Source organism: Diadema antillarum, unplaced genomic scaffold (genome assembly GCF_040938485.1).
Source record: "Diadema antillarum isolate AM-2024a unplaced genomic scaffold, OU_Dant_1.0 seq00001142_RagTag, whole genome shotgun sequence".
Taxonomy (NCBI): domain Eukaryota; kingdom Metazoa; phylum Echinodermata; class Echinoidea; order Diadematoida; family Diadematidae; genus Diadema; species Diadema antillarum.
Window position 1 is genome coordinate 30,014 of NW_027271954.1, and position 13,228 is coordinate 43,241.

The 13,228-nt window shown below is 38.8% G+C and overlaps 1 protein-coding gene across 1 annotated transcript in view; it reads right to left on the reverse strand.

Annotated features, from left to right (window-relative positions):
- Nucleotides 1-13,228, reverse strand: part of LOC139744155 (uncharacterized) — a 44,082-nt gene that overhangs the window by 10,030 nt on the left and 20,824 nt on the right. The window contains exons 4-6 of the mRNA XM_071654609.1: nucleotides 12,928-13,052; nucleotides 2,503-2,635; nucleotides 1,046-1,206 (exon numbers count right to left, since the gene is read on the reverse strand). Of these exons, the coding sequence (XP_071510710.1) occupies nucleotides 1,046-1,206; nucleotides 2,503-2,635; nucleotides 12,928-13,052 (419 nt within the window). The remainder of the gene's footprint in view (nucleotides 1-1,045; nucleotides 1,207-2,502; nucleotides 2,636-12,927; nucleotides 13,053-13,228) is intronic.

The following is a 13,228-nucleotide window of genomic DNA, read 5'->3' on the forward strand; positions in this document are numbered from 1 at the left end:
TACAGTAATATATTCATCCAGAAGTCGCAGAGACATCTCCAAGATGTCTTCTCAGTCATGAACATGTCACTAGGATGTCTCTGATGGGCCGCCATTTGGTCTCCGCAAAGTTGCGAAGACGTCTTGGCGACCTCGCAAATAAAATTAGTCTCCACAACTTGGCTTCGACTGAGGACACGTCTCCGTGACTAGGGAGACTTGAGTCGCCACCAGTTTGCCACATAAGTCTCCAGCCCAATGAGATACCCACTTAAGACATGAGGTAAAGGCAGAAAATAAAAAGTTCTTGAAGTTCTTTAACCCTTGACCTGCCACACTCATGAACTGTCCATAAGTTTGTGTGTGAAATTTGTGTACATTTTACTTATTGGCATAAAAAGGGTTAACAACTCATTATGCATAAGAAATCTTGTACAGAAGCAGTTACAAGTAAATCATGTCACTAAAATGCACTAGGGATGTGTGTTTGCACATTTGATAGTGTTTCCACCATATATTGAAACTCCAACAATGCTAATTTACTCGCTATATCCATACACATAATCATTTCATTATCGTTGATAAATCTATTCATTCATGCATTCATTCATTCATTCAATTAGATATTTTTCTGAATTTTTTATGTTATCTTTCAATCCATATTATTTTCCAGTAAATAAACTGAAACATTGAAATTGCATACAGATTTCATTTTTCAAACAGATCTTTATCCCTGCACAAAAATCTTCCAGATCCTTGACTATTAATGTTACTTGCAACTCAAACAATTTTTACTGTTTCATGGAAGTTGTGAGGGGTGTTGGCAAAGACCTGGGACTTCTGCAATTTTACAATAGCATACTAAATTTTCTCCCTCTTGGAAGAGAAGATGCTGTATAACAATACATTGAACTGAGAAAACTCCTGCAATAGAACGAGAGTGCCTGCTAGATGAAGTGTGACAGGCATAACAGTGAGCGATTGAACTGATATTGAACAATGTCTGAGGGACGATAATGCATCAGTTTGGGTAGTATATAGCCTCCAAACTGTCAAACAAGCTTACACTGAAATCTACTTGTCTTCGCAGATATTCCCTCCTCCGCAGATCACCTCTCCTGTGCTCTAGAAGGGTTTGAAACTCTGTCAGGGAAGACTGTGTGCCATTGTAGAGAGTGAAGTTCAGCATGAAGGGCATTTCATGGTATTCAATGTCCGGACTCCAACCTGTTGAAGAAGCAAGGAAACCAGACAAAACTTGACATGGACTCACAGATGAATACAACCAGGGGACTTGCTACTCATGCAGTCAATGCACAGTGACTCCTGTCACAATCATCTCATGACATGCTGAGGATGAGTCCTGAGTATACTCGGGCATGTGTCTATGGGAAATGCCTGTTGTAGCAAAATTGGCCCTTCTCAAACAGGTTAAACCTCTAACAAAATGGAGGCTTTGATTGTGTGAACATGCACACAATATTATGTGCACGCAGCCCAAATCACGAGTGTGAAACACCTTTTTCCCCATTATTATCATCATCATTATCATCAACATCATCATCATCACCATTATCATCATTATCATCATCATCATCATCATCATCATCATCAAGAAGACAAAAAATAAGTGAAGAACTATGTGGCTAAATGCTGACATATCAAACAATTCTGTTTAATCTGAAATGATGAGGTAGGTGTGTACAGAATGGCCTTGCTCCCTATGTACAGAACTGCACACTTACTCAGTTTTCATAGAGCCTAAGAATACTGACATCTTTACAATTGCTCTGATGTCATGACATCTGAATCAAAATGGCTGCCAGTGGTCCTACCAAGTGACTGCCATCAGGGTGAATTAAAAGCTTGTTCACTTTCCATTAAGCTTTGGAGGAAGAGTGCATTTCAAAACACAAATTGGGGCCCTCATTAATATCCTTTCAACTGACTGGCAGTAAAGTATTACTTAACTCTTCACCACTAGATCCATGTCCCAGCCGCCCTTCACCCACACACACATGTGTGTGGGTGTGTGTGTGTTGGGGGGGAGGGGCAAGAAATATGAGGAGGCATGGGTGTGTAAAAATGTGTGTGTGTGTGTGTGTGTGTGTGTGTGTGTGTGTGTGCATTTCTTTGGCCTGTTCACGTCATCCCTGCATCGACATTTTCATTTCCATTTTAGCATTTATTCATATTCTCGTTCCCCATTGTTCCATTCCAACATTATATATAAAAACAGCAGTCAATTTGATATTACTGTACATGCCCTGTGAGCTACAGACACAAGGTCAATTTGTGTATACCAAGGGAAAGAGAAAGTTAGAAACTCCCCTTTTTTCTCAAGTGTAATGTGGCAAACCCCATCTTCATCTTGAAATTTCAATTAAACTTTTGAAGCAAGATACTTCTTAATACTCTGACATTTTGGTGATCCCCCCCCCAAAAAAAAAAAAAAAAAAAAAAAAAAAAAAAAAACTCATCATATAACTACTGACTCTACAAAACAGTAATGGTTCCACCTACATGTTTCCTCAGGGATGGTGACCTGAGTGCTGACTGCATTATTGCTGTAAACGCTTGTCGGGAGAGTCTTCACTGAAACCTCGTAAACTGCTGTCGGTTCCAAGCCAATGAACCTGTCATAGTAGAAGGTGTGCTGTCAAAAACAAATAAAGAATTCATAACAGAGAGGGAAAATGCATGAAATATTTCATCAAATTAATTAGTTGCTGTGAAAATACATGCTGCAGATTAATGCACAGATATCCACTTCCGATATGTTCAAGCTCTCTCTTGAATACATGTAGAACGTCTTTTATCTGACCTAGAAATTTGTCTCGCAAACAAAGGGAAGAAAAGTCATCAGAGGTAATAACACTGATTACATTGTGAAAATGAAAAATGTTCACTTATGCAATATATTAGAGAAGATTGATAATATGCAAATCCAGTCACTATCAATTGGTTACAACAAAAGCAACTTCATAAGTTTGGCTCTAAATTGACAATGGAGGGAAACAAAATCATTTATATTTGATTTTATCAAATATCACGATTGCAACAAAATGCCACAATTCGCTCCATGTGTATCATGCTGACTAGAACCAGAAGACACACAACAGGAGAGCACCATGATGATCCACCATTGTCCTTCTTTTTTTGTTTTTGTTTTCTTTTTTCTAGTATTTTCCCAAAGTTTTTTTTTTCTTTTTTCTAGTATTTTCCAAAAGCTTTTTTTTTCTAACTTTAAGAGACGATCTGACTCATGCTACAATACTGCATTTTTTTTAAGTTTGTTAAATCAACACCGCTGCCAAAACCACCTGGATTACACACTTTTCACTTAATACCTTTTTCACTGTCAATTATGCACCTTGATTGTTATTCAATATATGAAAGTCACATTACACCAGCACATTTCAGACAGAATTCACAGAAACTGGAGAAAAAAAAAAGTGTAAAATTACACCAGCATACTCTTTTTCGTTGAACCGACATGTCAAACTGATACCAGCAAAAAAATGCTGCATAAGATCAAAGGCCTGTCGGAGCTTGTATTTTGTTGTTGTTGTAGTTCATCATATGCAGTGAAGATGTGTACATCTCTACAGCTGTGAAAGTTATTTATCAAAAAGGCTTACAAATGTATTATGAAAGTAGGCGACCTAACACACAAAAAGAGCTCATTCACTGTCAAGGTTATTTCTGAATTGAAAGACAATCCAGCTAAACGAATGAAGAAACAGCCATGTTTTAAATCATTGGACTTACAGGCCACATTCTTTTCAAAACATCCGACAACCTTGTGCTACTAACATCATTGTTATCCATGTGACGATACAGGATATAAAACACTGCATGCACACAACGTGCAGATATGCGTGCATCACACAACTTTTTACAGTTCGTGGAAAATTATTCTAATTTAATGACACCAGTAAGAACTAAACCAATCATTCATCTTGTATGATTAATAGTACGGTGAAAACTACTCCCCTCTCCATCCATGATGTGTATGAATAACTGAATAAACAAATGATGAATGCACAAATGAATGCATACATTGATTCACCAATCAACTGATTATGCATTTACAATACAAATGAATGAAAATATCAAATAAATCAGTTAACTCTTTAAGTTTGCAAATAATGTTGCTCAAATGCACAAACTCGCCCAAACCGAGATTGATAAATCGCCAGCTACAGCATAATAAAAGCTTCACTCGTGATTCCATTTCTCTCATAATATGTAACTTGCATTGCATGGTGATTGAATATTAAGCGATATTCCCTTGTACAATTTTTTTTTTAAAGTAAATTCCCATTTTTTGTCATGGTTGTGTGTCCAAAAGTCATGTCAACCAGGCCAGGAAAATGATGTAGCTACTTGCCAATTGAAAGAAAAATAATCATAGATATATCATACAATTTCCATCAAAGCAAAGCTTGGGAATTTCAATAAAATTTTGCCCATTGCATGTCCGGCTTAAAGATTTCTGTAAAGAGTTGATACAAAGATTGAAAAACAGCATGTTCTCCCAAAGCATGCCTGCATTGCAGTTTCAGAATGATTTGGCACACAGGGGGTTGCACCATGGGGCAAAAAAGAGTAAAACAGAAAGTACCCACAATTAACCCTTTTTTTTGGGGGGGGGGGGGAACCACAAATGAAACATCTCTGCAAGTGTCAAACCATTTTAGAGAATGGACCTCTAAATACCTTATGGTGCTATAAAAAGGAAACAATTATAGAATAAGTTTGGAAAGCAAGAAGGGAATGACAGTTTGATAACAATTAATTAGCTAGTATTAATGCCATGCTATTGTTTTCAATCATTAAATCAAGTGCTCTTTGTTGTTGCTTGCAAGATACAGACATACAGTCTTGGCTTGGAGAACTCTCTTTGCAATTTTGAGCAGAAGACAAACTTGCACCAACAAGAAAAATTTCAGGGCTAAAGTGAAATATGTTGATTTCTTTGTAAACTGAGCTCAAACCCACCAGTCGTGCAATGCAGTTTATTTATATTAAGCTACTGGTGTCAGAGAGTGTTTTGTTTTGTTGTTTGTTTGTTTGTTTGTTTTTTCCTGGTTGTGCCTGCCCATTCAGCACATTCAGGTTGAAACCATGACACTGTATTTTGACGGACTTGCACAGCTATGAAGCAACAATAGGCAGCTACACCACCTGAAGGACAAACAAACAATGCAGCCAGTATTTAAGGAAAGGAAACTTCCTCTTTTGACGATAGCGGACATCCTCAATTGCTTTCCTGCCCAGCTATGACGCACTACACACTCATAAATATACTAGTTAATTCACAAGTGCTCCTAATTCATTGCGCATTAATTTGCGAAAGGTGAGGAACTATTTTTACAATATGACACTGATGTAGCATGATACAATAATTCATTAAACAATAGAAATCGTGGTATGATCTATTGTAACCCAGTGGATAAGATCCTGGACTATCAATTTTGAGGTCCCTGATTCAATCCCTCAGGCAGCAGTGGTTGTGCCCTTGGCAAAGGCACTTCATCCTCATTTGTGCCACTCTCATAAGGCGTTTTCACATCAGCCCGATGTTTCGAAATAGCGCGCTATTTTCTGACTTGGGAAATTAAAAAATATCTCGAGCTTGGATTTTATCGGGCTGATGTGAAAACGCCTATTGTAAAAATTGCAAAATTTGGGTAGTGATCAGGGTTGCGTCTTTTTGTTCAGTAAAAAAAAATGCAACTTTTTGGGTTCCAAATATTTGCAAAGAGCTGACCTGTGTATGTACATGAATGATATGCTTTTTACATCACAATGATAATTCAATATGCCACGGTGCATCACAGCTGGTGAAAATAGCAAAGGAGCAACACAGGTGGAGCATTGTGGGACGTAAAATTTTGATTTTTCTTTCTTTTCTTTTTTGCAGTCACCGTTCACACTGTACAACTTTTTTGAAAAAAAAATCACAAATTTGTGCAAATTTGGATCGCGACCTACAGTAAAGCTCACAAAATAACACATCATTTCTATTCACACTATAAAAATGTTGGAATTTGGGACGTGATTTTAACATGTTATTTTGACTGCAATGAGAGTGGTACTGTTGGCTAGTCTGCCAGAAGGGACTCTACCTTCAGTTCCAAAGTTTTTGGCTTCACTGCTTCTTTAGTGGCCATCCCGAACAAACTGTAATTCAGTAATTCATTCCTTTTTGTGGTTTTAGAAACTTTGCATTTTGCTGTCAGTTCTAATGCATCTTACATACTGCATTTTACAGGTATGTATATATATATATATATATATATATATATAGATATATATACCAGGTGTCCCAAAAAAAGCGGAACGGTGGATTTTCAGTACCTTGCATTCTAAAAGTTATATATTTTTTGACGTCATTAGAAAGAGCATCTTCCGCAGAAGACAATGATACCCAAATCCTTAAATTTGGTTCAGTACTTTTTATTCTACGCCAATTTCTGTAAATGAAGTCATTTTCAAATTTCGCCGGATTATGAGATAATAATTTGGGTGCGACGAGCGTTCCATACGGTGAATTGTGTAAGCTCGCTGATCATAAAGATACTGCTTTCACGTTGGGCGCGCACCCACACACACACACACACACACACTGTTCTTTCCTGGCCCGCGTTTGTTGACATGGACCACCGAGCTTACACAATATTCACCGTATGGATCGCGTGTCGCGCTCAAATTATTATTTCATAAGTAGCAAAAATCCAGCAAAATTTGAAAATGACTGCATTTACAGAAATTAGAGTAGAATAAAAAGTACAGAACCAAATTTAATGATTTTGGTATCATTGTCTTCTGCAGAAGATGCTCTTTCTAATGATGTCAAAAAATATATCACTTTTAGAACGCAAGGTACTGAAAATCCACCGTTCCGCTTTTTTTGGGACACCCGGTATATATATATATATATATATATATTGTTTCATTTTTGACTGCCTAGTTTTGAAACATTCAATCTTCCCTGTATTGTGGTAATACTTGTTATCATTATTTTAGTGACTACAAATAGTATTTTCAAGCCTCTTTTGTACTGACACATGATTACTTCCATTACGATATAATCCAACTACAAAATGAAACTGATACTTTACTGATTTCTTCAGCAATTAAGTGTAAAGTTGAAAGAATGCCTTTGCAAATTCATCATAACTATCAGCTGATTCTTTGGCAAAAGTTGACTGGCCACTGGTGAACATTTCTGCTGACCCTTTTGGATTCAGATTTTGCTCTGCTTTTGTAGAATAAAACCCAGAGAAAAGCCACCAGTGAAACTCAGACAAGAGAGCAGATATATTGCAAGCTCAAAAAATTGTACAGAATACTTGTTAATCTCAGAGAATCACATCCAATGAACTTTTCAATAAAGCTTTGTCATTTTGTCATTTGTAGACAAATCAATTTTGCTTCCATCAGGCCAATACTGCAATGTCATACTTTTTTTCTCGTTTCTTTTTTTTTTTTGGTAATCTATTGGAAAGAAGACGTTTTCCCCCTCCATTTTCAGCTGTGACAAACCAACCTACCCCAATCTCTGGGAGTTCAGCTCAATGCCTCTGGGAAAAATTTCCATGATGCTGGTGGAAATTCCCCTGACTATATCTCTATCTGTAATATCATTGTTGAAGGCAAGCAATCCCACATTCACATCACAAAGAATTGTTGGCAAGAGGACAAAAGGCTCTTAAGCATGGGGTGTGTGAGTTATGTATGTCTGCATGTATGTGAGTGGGTGGGGGGGGGGGGTCGAATGCCTAATTTTGAGGGCATATCAATACACATAAAAGTACCAGGTACGAATGCAGTGTAAGCGCATTCTTGTTTGTGAAGACTGCGACCGCACAGTGTAGCTGCTGAACTTCTGACCTCAAAACATTGGCTTTTGATTGGTTGTCAAAATCATGTGATTGCACATCACAAACATTAACTGCATCGTAACTCATAATAAGTCAGACATGGAATTACTGAACTAAACAAAACAGAGTTTTGCACAACAGTACAAACGTTAAACATGGTTGGACGTCTGAGCGAAAGATCTCATCCAAAATTGAGAATGCACTGCCATCTCAAATTAAGAATGAGAACTAAAAAGAAAGTAGAACTGGAAGGAGAGCAGGAAGAGGGAAAAGAAGAGGTAGAAGAAGCAGAAGAAAAGGACAACCTGAAAACATAATGCCTCCGCCACCACTTCGTGGCGGATCAGAGGCATAAAAAAAAAGATACTAATGATGGTGATGATGAAGATTGAGGCAGAAAAGATAAAGAACAAGGAGAAAAGGATAACGAGATGAAAATGAAGAAGATGGGGGGGGGGGAATGCTATTAAATAAAACCCTGAAAAGTGCTATACAAGAAGAAGGGTCAAATTGTGCAGAAGGATCATAACATTTTGAGGGCTTGGGCATAAGATAATGGAGAAACCATGCCTTGATGCCTTAGCAATCATTGGTAGGTTATGTCTACACATTAAACAAGTTCATGTAGAGGACACAAAATGTTCTGTTTTCAAAAAGTAAAAAAGAAAAAAATTCAAAGAAGGGAGATTTATTCAAAATTTTGGTGCCGGAAAGGAGGTTGGGTCTCTTCCTACCTCCCTGGTGCAGATAAATGGGAAACTAGAGAGGCTGATTGCCTCATCTTTGCATGTGTTGTGGCTGCTACTGGTATCACTGTTTTTGAGTGCAGATTAAAAGTGAAAATGCAATAAAATTTCTTCTCTGTGTTTGATGAACCCTGCCTGACTGACTTTGTTTCATTTACTGCTTTCAATGTGAACATGGTGTGGCATGGGGGGGGGGGGGGGAGCGAGGGGGAGCGGGACGGACTGAGAAAGGGAAAATGAGGGAGAGGGAGAGGGGAGAGATGTATGAGAGGTACCTTGGTATTCCCCAATGGGCGTTCAACGGTATACGTTGATCCGTTTCCAAGCAACAAGATAAGCAGACTCATGTTGGCGGGCACAGCCCAGTGCTCCCAGCAAAATTGGATTTAGTTGCTATTAGAAGCTGCATACAAAGGTAATCACCGCCTGTCATTTCACCATCTTGCCATTTAACCAGCTTAAAATGGCCTCATCATTGAATTCAGCTGAGATGGCTGCTAAAGTGGTCAATGACAGAATTTTATTTGCACTGGGTAATCTTTTTACTGTGCTGTTCAGATGAAATGTAGAATCATAAGCAAGATGTATAATTCTCAACAACCTCTGTTTTCTCTGAGTAATTTGATATAACATGGACATTGACATCTACCAATTGTCATGATTACAAAATGATATTACAGTAGGCACATGAAACATGTAAATGAATGGTCTCAATTGCATTTGTCATGTATGCCCTTTGTAGTAATTAGGTCAAATTTGGTTGTGTCATTTGAGAAAAGGTAAAACCAGAGTAACCTATAAGTGAAGCAGGAATTCTCACAAAATATGCTTGATACCCCAATACGAATGATCTACATGTATATATCCATCCTGCAAACAGTATACAATTTTCTCTCATTTGAATCCTGACTGAAATCATATATATTCTACCTTTCAAAAATCAGATAATATAACTGTAGAAGGAGTGGTAGCTCTGAGACCAATACTTGACATATGCACCATTATGACTCCATGCTAAAGTTCATCTCCCATCTACAGCTGTACACTGCATCAACTCCAACCCCATTCAGTTTATCTATTATAGGTGTAGAATAACCTGTTATTGTATATGGCCTGGTATAAATGAAAGACCATCGCTGTGCAAAAGTGCGATCATGCATGTTTACTTGTATCCGTGTGGAAATCGCAACCGATGATTTCACACGCACATCTGCACGCCGCAGGTGTGTCAGACTTGTTTTGACAACACAACAGGGTTCAGTCTGCATGGCTGGCAACCAACACCCATATGCAAGCTGACATTTTTCGCATGCACCTGCAACGTGAAACTGTGGAAATCTATAAATGCAGCCCTGATTGTTTCGATTCAGAGTATCAGTACACTGAAGAGGCTTTACTGTGTTTATGATGTCAAGCTCATCAATCAAACATCATTTTAATCTCACCTGCTACCATCATGGTTTTTATTTAATCTGCGAAAAGACAGTTGGGCAAAGATCCAACCCCCCCCCCCCTAAAAAAAAATAAGAAGAAAAGAAAAGAAAAGAAAAGAAAAATGGGGAAGGAAGAGTGCATACATGTGCATTTCTCTTGATGCTGTTTATTTTACGTGTTTTTATGAAGGGACAGTGAGAGGCATTCACAATTTCAAACACACAACAAATCGACAAAGTGATGAGGTGTAAACAATGCCATATCAACACAAATTTTACAAATAATACATAATAATGACAAAATTTGATGGAAAATTGAATTGAGGCATATGAGAAGGAAGCTGCTATATACCCAGGTCATGGGTTCAGTAGAGCAGTGTGCTTCAGGTGAATGCTCTTATACCCATGAAAGACTTGCCAAGAGTATCCACAGGTAGGTGTCTATGGGATATGCTTGCTGGAGTAAAATCAGCTTCTCCTAAATGGGTTTAAGAAGGTAAGGTCACTGCACAGGGTTAAGGATTCCTTGACATTTGCTCCAGCAACAATTGCTCCCATGAAATATTTGCACGCTATATACACAAGAGCGAAACATAATTTTCACCCACAAACATAACCCTAACACTAGTACTAATCCTCACAACAAACTAAACCTAAAACCCTATCAAAACCCTAACCCTAACCCTTAGTCCTTGGAGAAAACAAGACAAGAGCAATTGTCACTGGAGCAAATGTCATGCCACTGGGCAAAGACACTGTTTAGCCCTGTCAGCACCAGGGATGACTTGATTGCATGCATTCCCAATGGCATTCTAAGGTGTTTGGGAGGAGAGGGTTACTATTGTGGTGGCTCTAACTGAATGATTTGAAACTCAGAACTCCACTGACTTGAGCTGTGTAATGATGTTAAAATGGATGAAGAAACATTGGGGTATAGCAACAACAACAACAACAATAAAACCATAGTATCACTATCAAGATATCTGTGAACTACCACCATCATACAAAGAGTTTGGCCACAAAACAATTTAACTCCATTCTTCGTAATTTTAATTATGTGCCATTAAAGCTGCAAAAAACATACAAGGAAAATGATGAGAAACTAGAGAGGGGCCGTCAAAGGCGGCAGACCCACGCCTAAGTACAAAGTCGGGGTAAACATAATGTGCATTCGGTCATCTACCAGAATTCGGCCACTTAATTGCCAGTGTGCTTTATCACCAGCCAGTGAGTTCTACCAAAGATCGTACACTGAAGTGTACGATCTTTGGTTCTACAGTCACATCACACGCAAATCACATAATTACACATACGGTATTAACACTCATTCACGTACAGGAAAGTCCTTAAGTCTCCTCCAAAAATCCATCGAAAATCCCAAATTCCACCGTCAAAAGTGCAGAATCGGAACTTTTCCAAGCGCGCGCGAATTAAGTCCAGTTTTAAGAGTATTGTCTACGCGACGGGTCGCGGAAAAAGCGCTAAAAATCGAGAAATACGCCGTTTTCTTGCGGGATATTTTGATTATAGCAAGCCGAGAGTGTGATGATATCAAAGGTCGTATGAGTGTACGATCTTTGATGGTATCCACAAAAGCAAAAAAGAAAAACAAAATTTACGTACCCCCTAGGCAATTACCCCTATGATTAGTGTCTACGGGAATTATTCAATGCAAGGGTTGAATGCAAATGTCTACTGCACCAGTATTCGGCCACCAACGAGCGCCGCAACGTCCCCGGTGCAATTTTGCACCAACAGTGTAGAGCGCGATGCATTTTCAGCGGCCTTGCACACGCATTGACATTGAGCACGCATATCGTGCAGTGTGACTGCGACCGAGCAAAATGCTCCTCCAACGAAAAAAACAATCAATGTTAATTTGAAAAATCATCAAATATCAAAGGTCGTATGAGTGTACGATCTTTGATGGTATCCACAAAAGCAAAAAAGAAAAACAAAATTTACGTACCCCCTAGACAATTACCCCTATGATTAGTGTCTACGGGAATTATTCAATGCAAGGGTTGAATGCAAATGTCTACTGCACCAGTATTCGGCCACCAACGAGCGCCGCAACGTCCCCGGTGCAATTTTGCACCAACAGTGTAGAGCGCGATGCATTTTCAGCGGCCTTGCACACGCATTGACATTGAGCACGCATATCGTGCAGTGTGACTGCGACCGAGCAAAATGCTCCTCCAACGAAAAAAACAATCAATGTTAATTTGAAAAATCATCAAAATACGGGCCAGTTTGTGATGACGGAGAACGAACTTTCATAAATCTAGAAGGACATAGTCCCTCAAATAGGCCTAAACGTAAATTTCGGAATTCTTACGAACATTTGAGCAGCGAAGTCGGATCGTTGGGGAGTTTATGTCTTCGTATGGTAGCGGAAAATCGCAAAGTGAGAAACGGGAAATTTTCGGAATGGTCACTATACCATGGGGTCAAAACTTCAAGGTCACACAGAATTTGCAAGGGTCAACCGATTATCACCAAAATCTAATCGATTCTTTCCTGTCATTATCCAAACATTCCCTGAACATTTCGTGCAAATCCGTTTACCCGTTCTCTTGTTATCTTGTACACAAACAAACAAACAAACAAACAAACAAACAAACAAACAAACAAAAAACAAACAAACAAACAAACAAACAAACAAACAAACAAACATACGGAACCCTTTACATAACCCCCTGCCGATTTTCATCGGCGTGGGTAAATATATGATATTTTCAATGAAAATTAGCATTCATATGAGAGTTCAAAAAATCCAGTACACGCTGCAGTACGCTTTTTTGCCACGACTAAAAATGCTTTTATGCACACGCATATCGATATTTACGTGCGTGACAAAAATTCTTGCATTCTCACCTGGGATGCAGCATCCCATCTGAGGCCGGTCTCTCCAATATGCATCCTGGCGCACCACACTGTCACCCCGCTCTCCCCGCTCATCTTCCTCAGAGAGATCTCAATTCCCTCCAAGTGCTCGGCACCTGTGGAAGACGTTAGTCTCTTATTACATATGTCTGGCAGTCGAAATTACTTTTAATTCTTTATGTGCCACGTTCGCACACCCAACTCAGTCGACGGCTTACCAAGTTCGCATATTTTGCTCAAATGCACAAACCGCCCGAACCGATTGATAAATCGCCACATGCCACAGTACAAT